At 44.9% G+C, this 15,016-nt stretch overlaps 1 protein-coding gene across 1 annotated transcript in view; it reads left to right on the top strand.

Moving 5' to 3' along the window:
* Nucleotides 1–15,016, top strand: part of SGSH (N-sulfoglucosamine sulfohydrolase) — a 69,416-nt gene that overhangs the window by 7,553 nt on the left and 46,847 nt on the right. The window contains exon 2 of the mRNA XM_068263528.1: nt 8,788–8,948. Within this exon, the coding sequence (XP_068119629.1) occupies nt 8,788–8,948 (161 nt within the window). The remainder of the gene's footprint in view (nt 1–8,787; nt 8,949–15,016) is intronic.

Raw genomic sequence — 15,016 nt, 5'->3', positions numbered from 1 at the left:
TTTCACTCTGGCCTACCACCCCTCACAATTTCTCTAAACCCACAGCTAAACTCTGGTCCCCTACATTTTGTGTCCCTACCTCTCCCTCTAGATTGTAAGCCTTTGGTCAGGGTCCTCCTCCTTTTGTGTTCTACCTGGTCATGCACCTCCATTACTGTGCACCCATGCTATGCATTTGAGTGAACCTAACTTGCCTAATCTCCATGCTCCATCCAGTGACTAAGCATTACCTGGCACTCATACTGTGCTGCATGATCTGGTCTTTCTTGTATTCCTGTATTGTATTGCTGTTTGTCATCCCTAAATATTGTCTGTAACCTAAATTAATGTCCAGCACTGCGTAATATGTTGGCGCTTTATAAATACAATAAATAAAATACAGATGGTGCCGGCCATTACTTGCATACTTGATGTTAGTCTGCAGTGCTGACAGACAGACCAGGTACGTCGACTTTGAAACTATATTGCGCTCTGCCACAATTACTTACAAACTATGAACTATTGTCAGCAGCATTTGATACTGTGGATCATGAAATACTAATCCAGCGACTGAAGAATTACTGTGGCCTAAGGGGTACTGTTCTTAGCTGGTTTCAGACCTTCCTATCTGGCAGGACACAGCAAGTATGTCTGGGCACACACTACTCTAATCCAGTGCCACTTGCCTATGGAGTTCCACAGGGTTCTGTACTATCACCATTACTCTTTGCAGTCTACATGCTCCCACTGGGCAAAATAATCCAGAACTATGGTTTAGGATACCATTGTTATGCAGATGACACACAACTGTATCTGTCCTTCAAGCCTGGAACCCAAGACCCATCAGCATCCATAAATGCGTGTCTAGTTGATTTACAAAATTGGATGAACACCAGCTGGCTGAGGCTGAACTCTGACAAAACAGAGGTGTTGGTGGTAGGTGGTCCACACATGATGGATAAAGTTCAAAACGCTCACCACCTCAAACTAGCAATTGGGGGAGTTACTGTACAGTATAAAGACTCTGTGCGAAACCTTGGGGTGATCCTGGATGGAAATCTAAAACTCAGACAGCAGGTATCAGCTGTCGTCAAGTCTTCCTTCTTCCATCTAAGAAATATAGCGAAAATCAAACACCTTATCCCAGCTGAAGACCTACCTGCCCTGGTTCACGCATTTGTATCCTCCCGCCTAGACTACTGCAACGCCCTGTTAATCGGATCTACAGATAAGGTTCTGCGCCCCTTACAGCTAGTACAGAATGCTGCAGCCAGACTCCTAGCCAATGCCCCCCGCAGCTCACACATCACCCCAGTACTGCAAACTCTTCACTGGTTGCCAGTAAAATGGAGAATCAATTTTAAGATCTGCCTGCTGACATTCAAGGCTCTACACCACATGGGACCCAAATACATAGCGGATCTATTGGAACTTTATGCCCCTCCATGCACCCTCCGCTCTGCCAACAAGATGAAGCTGGTTATTCCCAGGATACACTTAACATTTGGTGCTCGGGCCTTTTCCTATGCAGCCCCTACTTTATGGAACTCACTTCCACAATCAGTACGAGAGGCTCCTTCTCTGGACAGCTTTAAAAAAAGGCTAAAAACTCACCTCTTTTCCCTAGCCTTTGAGACTGCATAATGCAGGGTCACAGCGCTTTGAGTCCCCAGGGAGAAAAGCGCTATATAAATATTATTGTTATTGTCCCTTTTTTTTTATTTATTTATTTTTATTTATTTTTTTTATCTAATACCTGCACTCAAAAGTTTCTTTCTGCTAAGCAAGAGTTCTATGGCTTGTAAATGGTTATCTGTGAGAGAGTTAGGCTATAGCTCCTGACTAGAGAGAAATGGTCATTTGCGTACCTGAATTCTTAACCGTTACAGTGAGGAAAAATACAAATGTATCACAGCCTGGAATTATGCAGGAATGGCACTATGTTCAAATGGTTATCTCCACATGTCTAATGTCAGGTCAGGAATCTTTTAAATGCAGATCTAGAATTCACCATAGCTAGATAGTTATGTAGTGCATTGCAGGCCATTTCGGTCTGGCAGGATACAAAAATATAGCAAGCAAGACTTTTTTCTTCTAGCATTGCCTGAATGAAATATACACCATTGAAATCAATTCTCATTGTGCTCTCCCTGTATTGTGGTTGCATTGTCCAACATGGACTAGTGCAGGAGATAAGAACATGCTACAACGCCTTATCTTCACATGTTTACAGTCGAGGCTAATTGGGGGGGGGGGGGGTTCATGAAACAAGCAAATATGAATCAGTTGACCTTTTAGGATCACCCATGACGCAAACTGAAATTTCGCAAGTTTTGCCACAACCAAGAAGAACTATTTTCATAAAAGCAAAGGGCAGAGGTTATTTTCTCTCATGGTGGATGGTAAAAAAAACTTTTAATAGGAAATCATGTTTTTTTTTTTTTTCTCCTTTTGTCAGGAACTTCTCATTTCAAAGTTTTGATTATGTTCGAAGACGATGTGTGACCTACAACATGTGAAAACAAAAACATGAGTCCCCATAGGAACCATAAACACAGTGGAATCAAATACAGCCAAGTACTATAAAAAGATGCTGGCATGGACCATCACTCGCCAAAGGCATGTTGTGATGAAAACTATTTTTATTGTAACCAGCACAAACTGATCAGAAGGAGTTTCAAAGTTTGCTTCCAGTCAATGCATTAGTTAATTTGTGGAAAATCAATAACAAAACCACTTGCAGACTCGTGGAATGATCTTCCTAGAAAGGTACCCATGTCTAGAGGCAGAATTATTCTGTTTAAATATTATACAGGCCTCAGAATAGAGGCAGAAGGACGTTAGAGGGGTCTTCTTAACCAAAAATAGGTCATGTTACGGAGTAGAGTCAGGAGGTGATTGAAAGACTACTCATTGGCCTTGATTCATGAAAGTGTGTGCGGGTAATGAAATCCGTGCGGGAAAACTCCGTGCACGTTATTTCACACTTCTGGGTGGTCCTTCATAAAATGTTGTCAGTTGCGATAACAGAGCGGAGATCTCCCGCTCTAGGCTGGCGGAAGGCATGCGGAAACGTAGGAAGCTGCCGGAGTCCCTCTGTGCACTCCTCTCAGTGCTGCTGCTTGGGAGGTCTGTCCCATTCACTTGCACGTGTTCCGCATGGTTATCGCTACATCCCGAGGTAGCGGTAATCCCGGCCGCATCCCGCTTGCGTTAATTTTTATGAATGGGCATTTTGATACTTATATTAACATAATCACCGCACAAGGCGGTGATTTCTCGCTCTGCTCACGAATGTCGGCTTTTCATGCGGAAAAAGCCTTTATGAATACACATTTTGCTAAGTTGTCGGTAAAGTCATCTGCTTTCAGCATTCCCGCATGGCTTAGGATACTAACCGCATCGTGTTGCTCCGAAAGTGTCCAAATTCCCTGTTGGCCCGCCACAAAGTCAGCAGTGCATTGCCGTCGGACTGCCACCGTGACTGAATGCATGTAAGTCAATGGGCAATGCAGAAAAATTTAAATACGTTGGCGGTGCGCATGTGCAGAACAATGCAAATATGACAAGGATGCTGGGATCCCAGAGACGTTCCACAGGGAGTACATCACTGGGCGAGGGGCAGCGCTATGCATATGACCCTGTCAGAACACTCTGCCGCAGGGTCATATGAATATACAGTATTTCCCAGGACGTGTATCGGGACAGCACTCCTCCTTGAAACTTGTCTCCCCTCCCACTACGGACAGGAAGCTAAAAGAGATACACATTTGCACAACAAGCCGGCAGCCAGTATAAGTAGACAACAACCACAGCCGTACCTCAGTTGCTTTTCCTGTCCTGGACAGCATGCTTCAGGAGATTCTCTATATGCTATCGATGTCAGACAACGGGGCAGCGATTGCAGGAACTCCACTGTTGGCTTGCCAGATGGTTTGTGTAGAGTCCCGCAGAGTAGGGGAGGCTGCTTCATTCATGGTCATAAAACTTGGAGAGTTTCTCATCCTTGAATACTCATTCATCTGTTTCTGTCCTAGAATTTCTTCAGAGTGGGTTTTAGAAGGGTCTTCGTATAAGCAGATTGAAGGTTCAAACATCTGTTTTAAATGTTTTTCTCGAAAGGCAATTGGCCCAGGAGGAATAAGTTGGTACTTCCCCCCCCCCCCCACCCCCACCCCCCAAGCATTGAAAAGATGGCGAACAGTAGTGAGGTCTAAAGTTTCTTACTGGGACTTAAACGCATTGCTACAAGCCATGTGTGATCCTACGGTTGGATTTTTGGAACAGATTTTGGATACATTCTTATCTTTTGAAAACAGCCTTTCTTCCAGCCATCACTTCAGTGAGAAGAGTAGGTGAACTACAGGCCCTTTCGATTAGAGCCATATTGCAGGATGTAGGATAAAATTACATTATGTTTGGATGTTACTTTTCCTTGCTAAAGTGGTTTCCAATCTTCAGAGGACAGAGGAAATTTACCTGCCCTCCTTTCATGACAATACTTCTAATAACAAGAAGAAGCGCCTTCAAATGCAATTAATAAAGGCCTGCGTGCCGAAACGTCATGCTATCTAGTGGCTGGGCTACTAATAAATCAAGCTGTTATTGCATAAATCCAGGTCAAGACCCAGTCGTTTTTGTCTTTTCACATAAGCTCTGGTCCTGGTCAGCTATGCATACTCAGCAGTCCAGTGGGTCTTCACATTAGAGGTTGTACGTTAGGTGTGGAGCTTACCTATTCATTGACCATTTTGGAAAAGCTCTACAGGCTCGTTCATACCTAGAGCGTTTTTTTTGTTTGTTTGTTTTTTTTTTTTTTTTTTAGCGCCGGCGATTTTGAAAATCTCCCTAAAAGCGCTTGTGCAATGATTCCCTATGAGAGTGTTCTCATATGAGCGGTTTGATTGCGGCCTGTACCATTTTCTGAGCGTTTTGGCTTATTGGAAGGTATAGGGAAATTGCAAAGCGCTTGAAAAAGTGCTCTGTATATCGATTTCCCCAGCGCTATTATGAATAAATACATTTGTATTTATTCATTTCCAGGTGAAAGAGCTCACTTCCTGACTGACGTCAGGAAGTGAAAAGACAAACCTCTCTGCAAAAGTGCTTAGAAAAGCGCTTATAAAGCATAGGGCAAGGCGAGTTGAAAAAGCGCTGGCGATTTTATAATGTGAACAGGGCCTGACAGTGTGACTGAGGCATTAGTATTTGGTATCTCTATGCACGGGAGAAGTTGGTAAATATGTTTTGGGATGTATTTTGTTACCCGCAAAAGATGTGACCATTGTGTGCTTTCAATTTATCATGCTTGTAGAAATGAATTTTTAAATTTGACCCCATTCTTCCAATCAAAATTGAGAAAAGATTAGAGGGTCAAACCCCTAATTATACCCATTGTTGAATATATTGGGGGGGGGGTCTAGTTTTCTAGATGGGGTCATTTTGGGGAATATTCAAATGTCTTGATCCTTCTGCACTGTTATAAGTGAAGTATGGTGCAAAACATTCTGCTTTGGATTTTCAGTTCATAGAAATGCAAAATGCACTCTAAGGCCCGGTTCACACTTGCGGTTTTGCAAAAACCGCACCGGATGTCCGGACCGCACCGGAGCCGGATCGGACCTGAACCGTACGGTTCCTGTCCGGATCCGGTCCGGTTGCATACGGTTTCCGTGCGGTATGAACACGGTTGCGGTCCGGATCCGGATTCTAAAAGAGATAACAACCTGTATAAAAACAAAAAAAAATGTTGGGGTCTGGGAGGTCAGCAGAAGGGGGACCTGTGGAATCAGGCCCTCCGCTGTTTAGCACTCACCTCCACCTCCAACATGCTGCCAACATCTCCAGCTCGTGCTGCTCCACTCCAAAATGGTTGCCCATGTGTCCCCGATACAATATCGCCGCAACAATCCTCATAGGAAGTGGGGTAGAACATCCGGATTTTTTGCCAGTGTGTTGTGCGCTCTCCGGTTCTCATTGGTTTCCATTGGCCGGATGGTGCAGTCCGGCTCCGCCCCGGATACGGCTGCCGGAGGAGCCGGACCAAAAAATAGCGCATGTTGGAACGGACACCGGAGTCCGGATCCGGTCCGGCTCCGGTCCGGACGAAACGGACACATGTGAACCCTGGCATAGACTACATTGCTATGCCGTGCGTCCGTTTCGTCCGGCCAGCATGCGGTGCGGCTCCGGCACGGCTATTCCGGATAGCCACCGCTAATGTGAACCGGGCCTTATTCTGGGCCTTCCCCAGTCCTCGAACAGTGCGGCTGTGGCATTAGTGTTTGGTATCCCCATGCACAGGAGAAGTTGATAAATATGTGTTCGGATGTATTTTGTGCCCTGAAAACTGCATGTGGGTATTCTGTGCTTTCAAGGTAGCATGTTTGCAGATTTTTTTTTTTTTACATTTTATTGCATTCTTCCAATCAAAATGGAAAAAAGACCAGATGGCCAAATCCCTAATTATACCCCTTCTCAGATACATTTGGGGTTCTAGTTCTCTCTAGATGAGGTAATTTGTGGGGATATTCTGTGGTCTTGAACCTTTTTAGGCTTTGTTCACATACAAAATTGCAGACTGCCGCATTTTGCGATTTTATGAGTGATTTCCCCCTCCCGGCACTTACCTGCGCGCTACGATTTTGTGTACAGCGCTTTTGCAGAGCAATTCTATATTTTTTATTTTTTTTTTTACTTCCTGACTCAAGTCACAAAGTAAACTTTCACCCAGAAAAGAATAAATAGAATGTATTAATTCTTGAAAGCGTGAACGCAGTCGCCACACAAAGCGACTTTTGTGAGCGTTTTGCATTTTTCCTATACCTTCCATTGTAGCAAAATTGCCCCAAAAATGGTACAGGCAGCGCTTTGCTGAGCTGAAAGTAGATGAAACGCACTGATATAAACTATCCCATAAGGATTTATTGCACAAGCGATTTTAGGGCGTTGTTTTTTTTTTTTTTTTTTTAAATCTCAGACGCTCAAAAAAACGCAAAATGCCCTAGGTGTGAACGAGCCCTTACTCTGCTATGAATGAGGTATAGTGCAAAAAAATGCAGTTTGGATTTTCAGTCCATAAAAATGCACTCTGTTATAGGGCTGCTCAAATCTGGAAGACACCCAGGTAGTTGCTATCCGGATATCTCCCAGTAAACGTGGGCGGGGTGTCAAGCTTAGCTGTCTGACGTCTTCTTCGTCCGTTCCTGGCGCCTCCCACGATGCGGTCCACGCGCATCACGTGACTACAAACTCTTCCTCCTTCAACCCGGAAGGAGGAAGTGTTTGTAGTCACGTGACCGCCGCATGGAACGCATCGTGGGAGGCGCCAGGGACAGACGAAGAAGACGTCAGACAGGTAAGCTTGACCCCCGCCCACCCCGCCCTGGTTTACTGGGAGATATCCGGATAGCAACTATCCGGGTGTCTCCCGTCTCTGCATTTGAGCAGCCCTACTCTGTTAATTCTGTCCCCCCCCCCCTCCCAGTTCTCTAACAGTATGACCGATGCATTAGTATTTGATACCCCCATGCACGGGAGAAATTGATGAATATGTTGTCGGATGTATTTTGTGGCCTGCAAAGAGCATATGGGTGCATTATGTGCTTTCAACCTAGCATGTTAATTTATCTTATTTAATTTTATTTTACCCCATTCTTATTATCCAAATGAAAAAAAAAGACCAGGGAGCCAAATCCCTAATTATACCTCTTGTTAAAAATATTTGGGGGTCTTGTTTTCTAGATGGTCATTTGTGTGGATTTGCAATGGTCTTCTACCTTTTTGCCCTGCTATAAATAAAGTATCGTGCAAAAAAAAACTTGCTTTGAATTTTTTTTAGTCCTTGAGAATTCCAAATACATAGAATTTTTCCTGTGACATCCAATAATACCAAATTGGAAATAAATACACAAATTTGGTGTCTACATTCAAGAGACATTGACAAATACAATATATGTTGACTCCCCTTTTTAATTTTTTTTTTTTTTTTTTTCAAAATATTAGTGTGTGTGTCTATATCGGACAAAGTACAGATGAATTATACGCTCTGGAAATGTAATACTCCCAAAGGCAAAAAAAAAAATGCTCCGGTACTGAGACTGTAGCGATCTGGTTAAAGGGTCCTTATAGTGGGTTCCATTGTATAAATTCACTAAAAGAGAAGTTTTTGCTAAAGCTACGGTTACTGTTGTTCCTTACTCAGTGAAAGTTATCCTCTTTATTATTTATGCAGCTGAAAACTTCTGAATTCTGACCACAGACTTTAGTATTCGATTAATGAGAGATTTTTCTCTTGGTTGAATCTACCCATCCTCGCGAGAAGTATGGCTACCATTAAAGTACCGGAGACGAGAAGAGTCTCGGGTACCATACTTACCTGGAGCTTCCTTGAGCCCCCTTTAGGCTGCTTGTCCCTCTCTCTCCGTCTCCCTGGGTGACTCCTTACACCCGCAATTCAGCCCAAAAGCCTGGCCAAGTCATGCTTGGTCATGCATGCGTGAACCTGGCCAGACGTGTTGCCACCTCGTGCTCCCAGCGGCTGGGAGCATTCTGTGCTTGCGCAGTACTACTGAGCAGGTGCAGAATGCTCCCAGGGACGGGATTGCGCCTGGCTCAGCCACGCGATTAAGTGCGACTCAGCCAGGCTTTCGGGTTGAATTGCGGGTGACGGGAGTCACCTGGGGAGATGGCGAGGGACAAGCGAGTAAAGAACCTGAGATGCTTCTCCTCTCCGGTTTCCCTTTAGGGTTAGAGCTAAACAATTTTATGTTCATGGAACTCAAATGTAATCTGTTATCCTGTCTCTAGGTGATGATGCTGGCTTTGAGAGCGATGTCTATAACAACACAGCCATTCATACTCCACACATCAGGGAGCTGGCCAAGAGGAGTCTCATCTTCAAGAATGCATTCACCTCCGTAAGCAGCTGCTCACCTAGCAGAGGCGCTTTACTGACTGGTCTTCCTCAGGTGAGACTTTACAATGAATTTGTCTGTGTATTTAACATGTATTGAGCTCAATTCTTAAAGAGCGTGAGGTACTTGAAATTCCCGATTTTTCATAGTTGATTTTTATGCAAATAAAACAAACGTCTCTACCCTAAATCCCTAATCTCTAACCTCCTCCTTTTAATTATTTTATCTTTACTTCTAAAACTCCCTAGAGTTTGCTGCCTGAATTATTTTGGCAGGAATGTAATTCAGGCAGCTAACTCTAGGGGGCAGCAGTGCTGTACACTGATACTGGAGAGGTTTCTCACACTCACTCTCTCCCACTCCCTCCTGATCTGCTACCGACTTGCAGATCCAGAGAGCTGAATGGGTTATCCCACCCCTTAATTATTATTGAATGCTTTGCCGGCTTGCCCCACCTCCTCTGTATGTGCTGCCCTGATAAGGGAGCCATGATAGCCCGACACTTACTAGAATTAGCCAGGCGGAGCACCTGGTTAATAGGGCTTGGGGAGAACACTTAATTCTGAAAGTGTTATTTTTAACTGAGAGCAATGCCAAGATAGGACAGAAGGCGAAAAGCAGAGATGGAAGTCTGTAGTGGCTCAGGATAGCCGCTGACCCACCTTAAAGGGAACCTGAAGTGAGTAAAAAATATTTAAAATAAACACATGACGTAGCTGCAAATGAATATTACATACTAACCTCACTGTCAGTTCCTCTCAGAAGCTCACCATTTTCTTCTTACAGTGATCCCTTCAAGTTCTGACAATATTTTGTCAGAACTGAAATATACCAGTTGCTGTTAGTTATATATCAGCAGCTGTCAGTTACAACTGAATGTGCAAGGTAATGTCCATGTTTCCCTATGGCTCAAGTGGGGATATTACAGTTTAACAGTGTGTTGACCAGCAAGCTGTTAGGGGGTAATGGTCATTTTTAAACTGGAGGACAGAGAAATCCATTGATCACAGTGGGCAAATGGGATGTAGGAGAGGAGAAAGAGATTGAGTAGTAGACTACACAGGAGGTAAGTATGACCCGTGTATGGTTATTTTGACTTTTTTATTTTCAGTTCAGGTTCTCTTTAAAGAGACACTGAAGCGAAAAAAAATTATGATATTATGATTTGTATGTGTAGCACAGCTAAGAAATAAAACATTAAGATCAGATACATCAGTGTAATTGTTTCCAGTACAGGAAGAGTTGAGAAACTCCAGTTGTTATCTCTATGCAAACAAGCCATTAAGCTCTCCGACTAAGTTAGTCGTGGAGAGGGCTGGTATCTGACTTTTATTATCTTAACTGTTCCTGGACTATTTACTTTTCCTCTGCTAGAGGAGAGGTCATTACTTCACAGACTGCTCTGAAAGACTCATTTTGAATGCTGAGTGTTGTGTAATCTGCACATATTATAGAATGATGCAATGTTAGAAAAAACCCTATATACCTGAAAATAAAAGTATGAGAATATTTTCTTTGCTGCTAATCTTCTAGTAATTATTCATAGTACACAACCAATTCACTATATCATATATTTTTTTTTCGCTTCAGTGCCTCTTTAACGCTTGTACTTCCCTTAACAGGGCAGCATCATGGTTGATTACTGACTTCCAGCACTAAAGTCCACAGGTTTAACTCCCAGCTAGGACACTATCTGTATGTTGTCCCTGTGCTTGCATAGGTTTTTTTCCAGGTACTGCAGTTTTCTCCAAATCCAAAAATCATACTGTAATTTGGCTATCACTAAAAACGATTCCCAGACTCACAGTACAGACATTAGACTGTGAGCTCCTCTGAGGGACAGTGGAATTAATTGTTGCTATGGATTGTCCACAAAGTTTGAAAACCTGTTTCCATAGACACAGTGATTATCCATCCATAGAGTAACATCCGCGAGCAACTTCACCCCAGAGGGCATTATAATCATCAGACTGCGGGACCACAACAGACCAGATAACATTTGTGTGGAAGCTTGTGATTTGCACTGCGAACATCTCTTAATACCAAGACAGTCATCTCAGAATACATTTGTAATGTCATAGAGGCCACAGAGGCTGATACAGCAAATGCAATTTACGAACCTTCAGCTTTGTGCAGTGGATACTTTCACAGTGTATCCTGGCCACCAGACTAGCAATTGCTATATACAAGTTACATTAACTCCTGACCATCTAAAGCCCTGCCCAGCTCCATGGAAATGATTAGGAAAATGGTCCAGGTGTGTTTATATTTTTAAACATACAGACTAATTATTTTTCCGTTTTGCTATTTTAATGACCTCATAAACGTGTGACCCTGTGAGTTTCTTGCTGGGTCTCTGAGCAAACTGTGCTTTAGCTGCGAAACGTGTCAGGCATTTATTATGATTCACAAGAGACTGTGAGCGTGTACACCAATTAAAGAGGAACTTTAACCAAGAATTGAACTTCCTCCCAATCAGTAGCTGATGTTCTCCTTTTCCACGAGAAGTCTTTACCTTTTCTCAAATAGATCATCAGGGGGCTCTGTATGGCTGATATTGTGGTGAAACCTCTCCCACAGTGTGATGTCAGCACACAGGTACTGACATCACACTGTTTTGTTGTATTGTGGGGAATAACAGCTGTTTTCAACTGCCAAAAAAAAAGAAGCATCTCCTTCTACAGACATCACTTGCCAGCAGTAAAGATGTCGCCATGTGATACATTTCACAATGTAAATCGGGGAGAGGAAAGATTTTACAATGGGCGAACACTGACTAAATAATCTATACATGAATATTGTGAAAATGTAAGCAACTTTTTTCATTGTTTTCACTGTAGTGCCTCTTTAACATCCCTCAATAACATATTCAATCTCTAATGTCACTGTGTTGTCATAAGACAGTAATCGGGAATTTGGCTGTTATTTTTAGCACTGTTTGTTTTTTAAATGTAGAGCACCACTGTTTCACATTGAATTGCATTTTGCACTTGGGCCAAATTTAGCTCATCTCTACGGCTTGTCTCCACTGCACACAATCTGATCTCCTTTTTTTTTGATCACATGCTTTATCAGAAAACTACTATGACATGGGCTTTTTCATAGAAAGCTTATCCTGCCATTCTCTCCAGTGCAGGCATATCCATAGTCCAGCCCGGGGGCCAAATGCAGCCCGCTGAGCCATTTTTGGTGGCCCCAAAAGATCTGTGTAACCCTGTGTGTGTGTTATTGCAACAGACACACACACCAAGGGTTACAGATGCATTGACTTTTTGTGGAAAGTGCTGCTGTAAAGGGAGCCTGCAGGTGCCGCAGAGGGAGCCCATGAGCAGGAACGAGGAGAGTGAAGCTGGGCATGTGCAGGGAGGAAGTAAGAGTTGAGTTTTTACAGTTGAAGGCTAGTGAGGGGGAGGAGCCAAGTAGCCGTGGAGACTGAGCTGATGAGGCAGCAATAGTTTTTTTGTGTCACGATACTATACTGTACTGCAGCAAGAAATACACTTGATTTGTGAGAAAATAGAGGAGAGACACAAGAAGAGACCAGCCATTGGTGAGACAGTCTGAGCAAGGCAGAGCCACAGACAAGGGAGCACTTACTGAAAACTAAACTAAGGAAGAGAAAGAGAGCTGCAGACATTACAGTAGAGGAGAGAGATCACTCACAGCTACAGGCCAATACAGAGCAGCGATACTGGAGAGATAAGCCAGAAGAGAAACAGTAAGCAATAAGAAAGAAAGACAAAGATATTAAAATGTACCTGTAACAGAAAGAGATAACAGAAACCAGCAGAGACATTACAGTGACACAGAGATAATAGGAGTCAGGACAGCAAAGCACACAAGAGTGAGACAGAGAAACAAGTGACAGGATTAAAGAAAAGCAGTGAATATTGCAGTGCAGTGCCTGAAGAGATTGTGTGATAACAGCTGGCAGACAAAATACAGTGGAGACAGCAGTGCTTCTTAAATGTTAAGTGATTATTCACTATCTTCAATTTCACATGTTCTGCCCCATCCTGGATGTTGCTAGGTAACCGCCAGACATTTCTCTACGTTTCCTTCTGTCCTGTGCAAGAATTCAGGTCCACTTTAAAAAGACAGCGGTGAAGAAGTGTCAGATAGCGGAGCGCTGTGTGAGGAAAATTCTGGCAAGTTAATGCAAATAAACTGTATCACATATATGATTCCTGAACTAGCCCTGACCCTAGCAGGTGGATGTATACAGAGGCCTACCTATACTCATCTGCTAAGAAGAAGTTTATGAATGTGTTTTGTCACTGAATTTTTTTATCTATATGATTTAATACAAGTTTTTAGTAAAAAGAATTTGATTGGTGTCTGGAGGATTTCTTTACAGTTAAAGCATTTCAGAGGTGTTACATCTGTACGGTTGTTAATTCTATGTGGCCAGCAGGCTTTAGCTGTGGTGTCACATGCAGGAGCCAGCAGCAGTAACGGTTACTGATTAGCAGCTGTCATTATGCCAGCAGCAGTTACAGCCATTGATTAGCAGTTGCAACTGTGCCAGCAGCAGTAACAGCCATTGATTAGGGCTCTTTCACACCAGAGCCCACTTCTGGCGTTTTTAACGCAAAGTCTATACTTTGCGTTAACCAAGGTAAAAGGAAAGTCCATAAACTTTCCTTTTACCTTTCACACCCGACGCTGCGTTTTGATACGTTGCGGAACGCGCATCCCGGCGCATTTTATCGTCGGGAGTCGCCGTTTCCCCTTCGGGGTAATTAACTACCACCGCCGCTACTCAGCGTCGCACCAGAGTTTCCCGACGACACGCCGCAACGCGTGCAGGAGCCGTTCTCCTGCACGCTTTTAGTGTGTAACGGGCCTTAGCAGCTGCCACTGTGCCACCAGCAGTAACCGCCACTAATTAGCAGCCACCACTGTGCCAGCAGTAGTAGCAGCCACTGATTAGCAGCCACCACTATGCCAACAGCAGTAATGGCCACTGATTGGCAGCTGTCACTGTGCTAACTGCACACGATAGTTGGATTATTTCCTGTGGAAATGTTTTATTTGACAAAATGTTACAGGCATAGTGTACCTAATGGCAAAAACTGATAATTTCACCTTTAACCACTTGAGGACCCACCCTTTACCCCCCCTTAAGGACCAGCGTTGTTTTAGCTGATCTGTGCTGGGTGGGCTCTGCAGCCCCCAGCACAGATCAGGGTGCAGGCAGAGCGACCAGATCGCCCCCCCCTTTTTTCCCCACTAGGGGGATGATGTGCTGGGGGGTCTGATCGCTCCTGCCTGCCGGGTGTTGCGGGGGGGGGCACCTCAAAGCCCCCCTATGCGGCGAAATCCCCCCCCCCCCCTCTCCTACCTGGCCCCCCCCTGGTGATCCGGGCTGCACAGGACGCTATCCGTCCTGTGCAGCCAGTGACAGGCTGTCCCCTGTCACATGGCGGCGATCCCCGGCCGGTGATTGGCCGGGGATCGCCGATCTGCCTTACGGCGCTGCTGCGCAGCAGCGCCGTACAATGTAAACAAAGCGGATTATTTCCGCTTGTGCTTACATTTAGCCTGCGAGCCGTGATCGGCGGCCCGCAGGCTATTCACGGAGCCCCCCGCCGTGAATTGACAGGAAGCAGCCGCTCGCGCGAGCGGCTGCTTCCTGATTAATCAGTCTGCAGCTGGCGACGCAATACTGCGTCGCTGGTCCTGCAGCTGCCACTTTGCCGACACACGGTATAAGCGTGCGGTCGGCAAGTGGTTAAAGGGAAGGTTCAGGGACAATTAAAAAAAAATAAATCCAAATCCACTTACCTGGGGCTTCCTCCAGCCCGTGGCAGGCAGGAGGTGCCCTCGGCGCCGCTCCGCAGTTGGCCGACCCGACCTGGCCAGGCCGGCAGCCAGGTCGGGCTTCTTCTGCGCTCCATTATGCGTTTGGCGCCGGCGCGCTGCCGTCATCGGACCTCCTCCGGGCTGTACTGCGCAGGCTCAGAACTACTGAGCCTGCGCAGTACAGCCCGGAGGACGTCCGATGACGTCAGCGCGCCGGCGTGAAACGCATAATGGAGCGCAGAAGAAGCCCGACCTGGCCGCTGGCCTGGCCAGGTCGGGTCGGCCACCGGAGACCACCAGGAGCCTGCGGAGCGGCG

Source organism: Hyperolius riggenbachi, chromosome 12 (assembly GCF_040937935.1).
Source record: "Hyperolius riggenbachi isolate aHypRig1 chromosome 12, aHypRig1.pri, whole genome shotgun sequence".
NCBI classification, from domain to species: domain Eukaryota; kingdom Metazoa; phylum Chordata; class Amphibia; order Anura; family Hyperoliidae; genus Hyperolius; species Hyperolius riggenbachi.
Note: the sequence above shows the minus strand (reverse complement) of the source record. Positions and strands in the feature narration are given on the sequence as shown.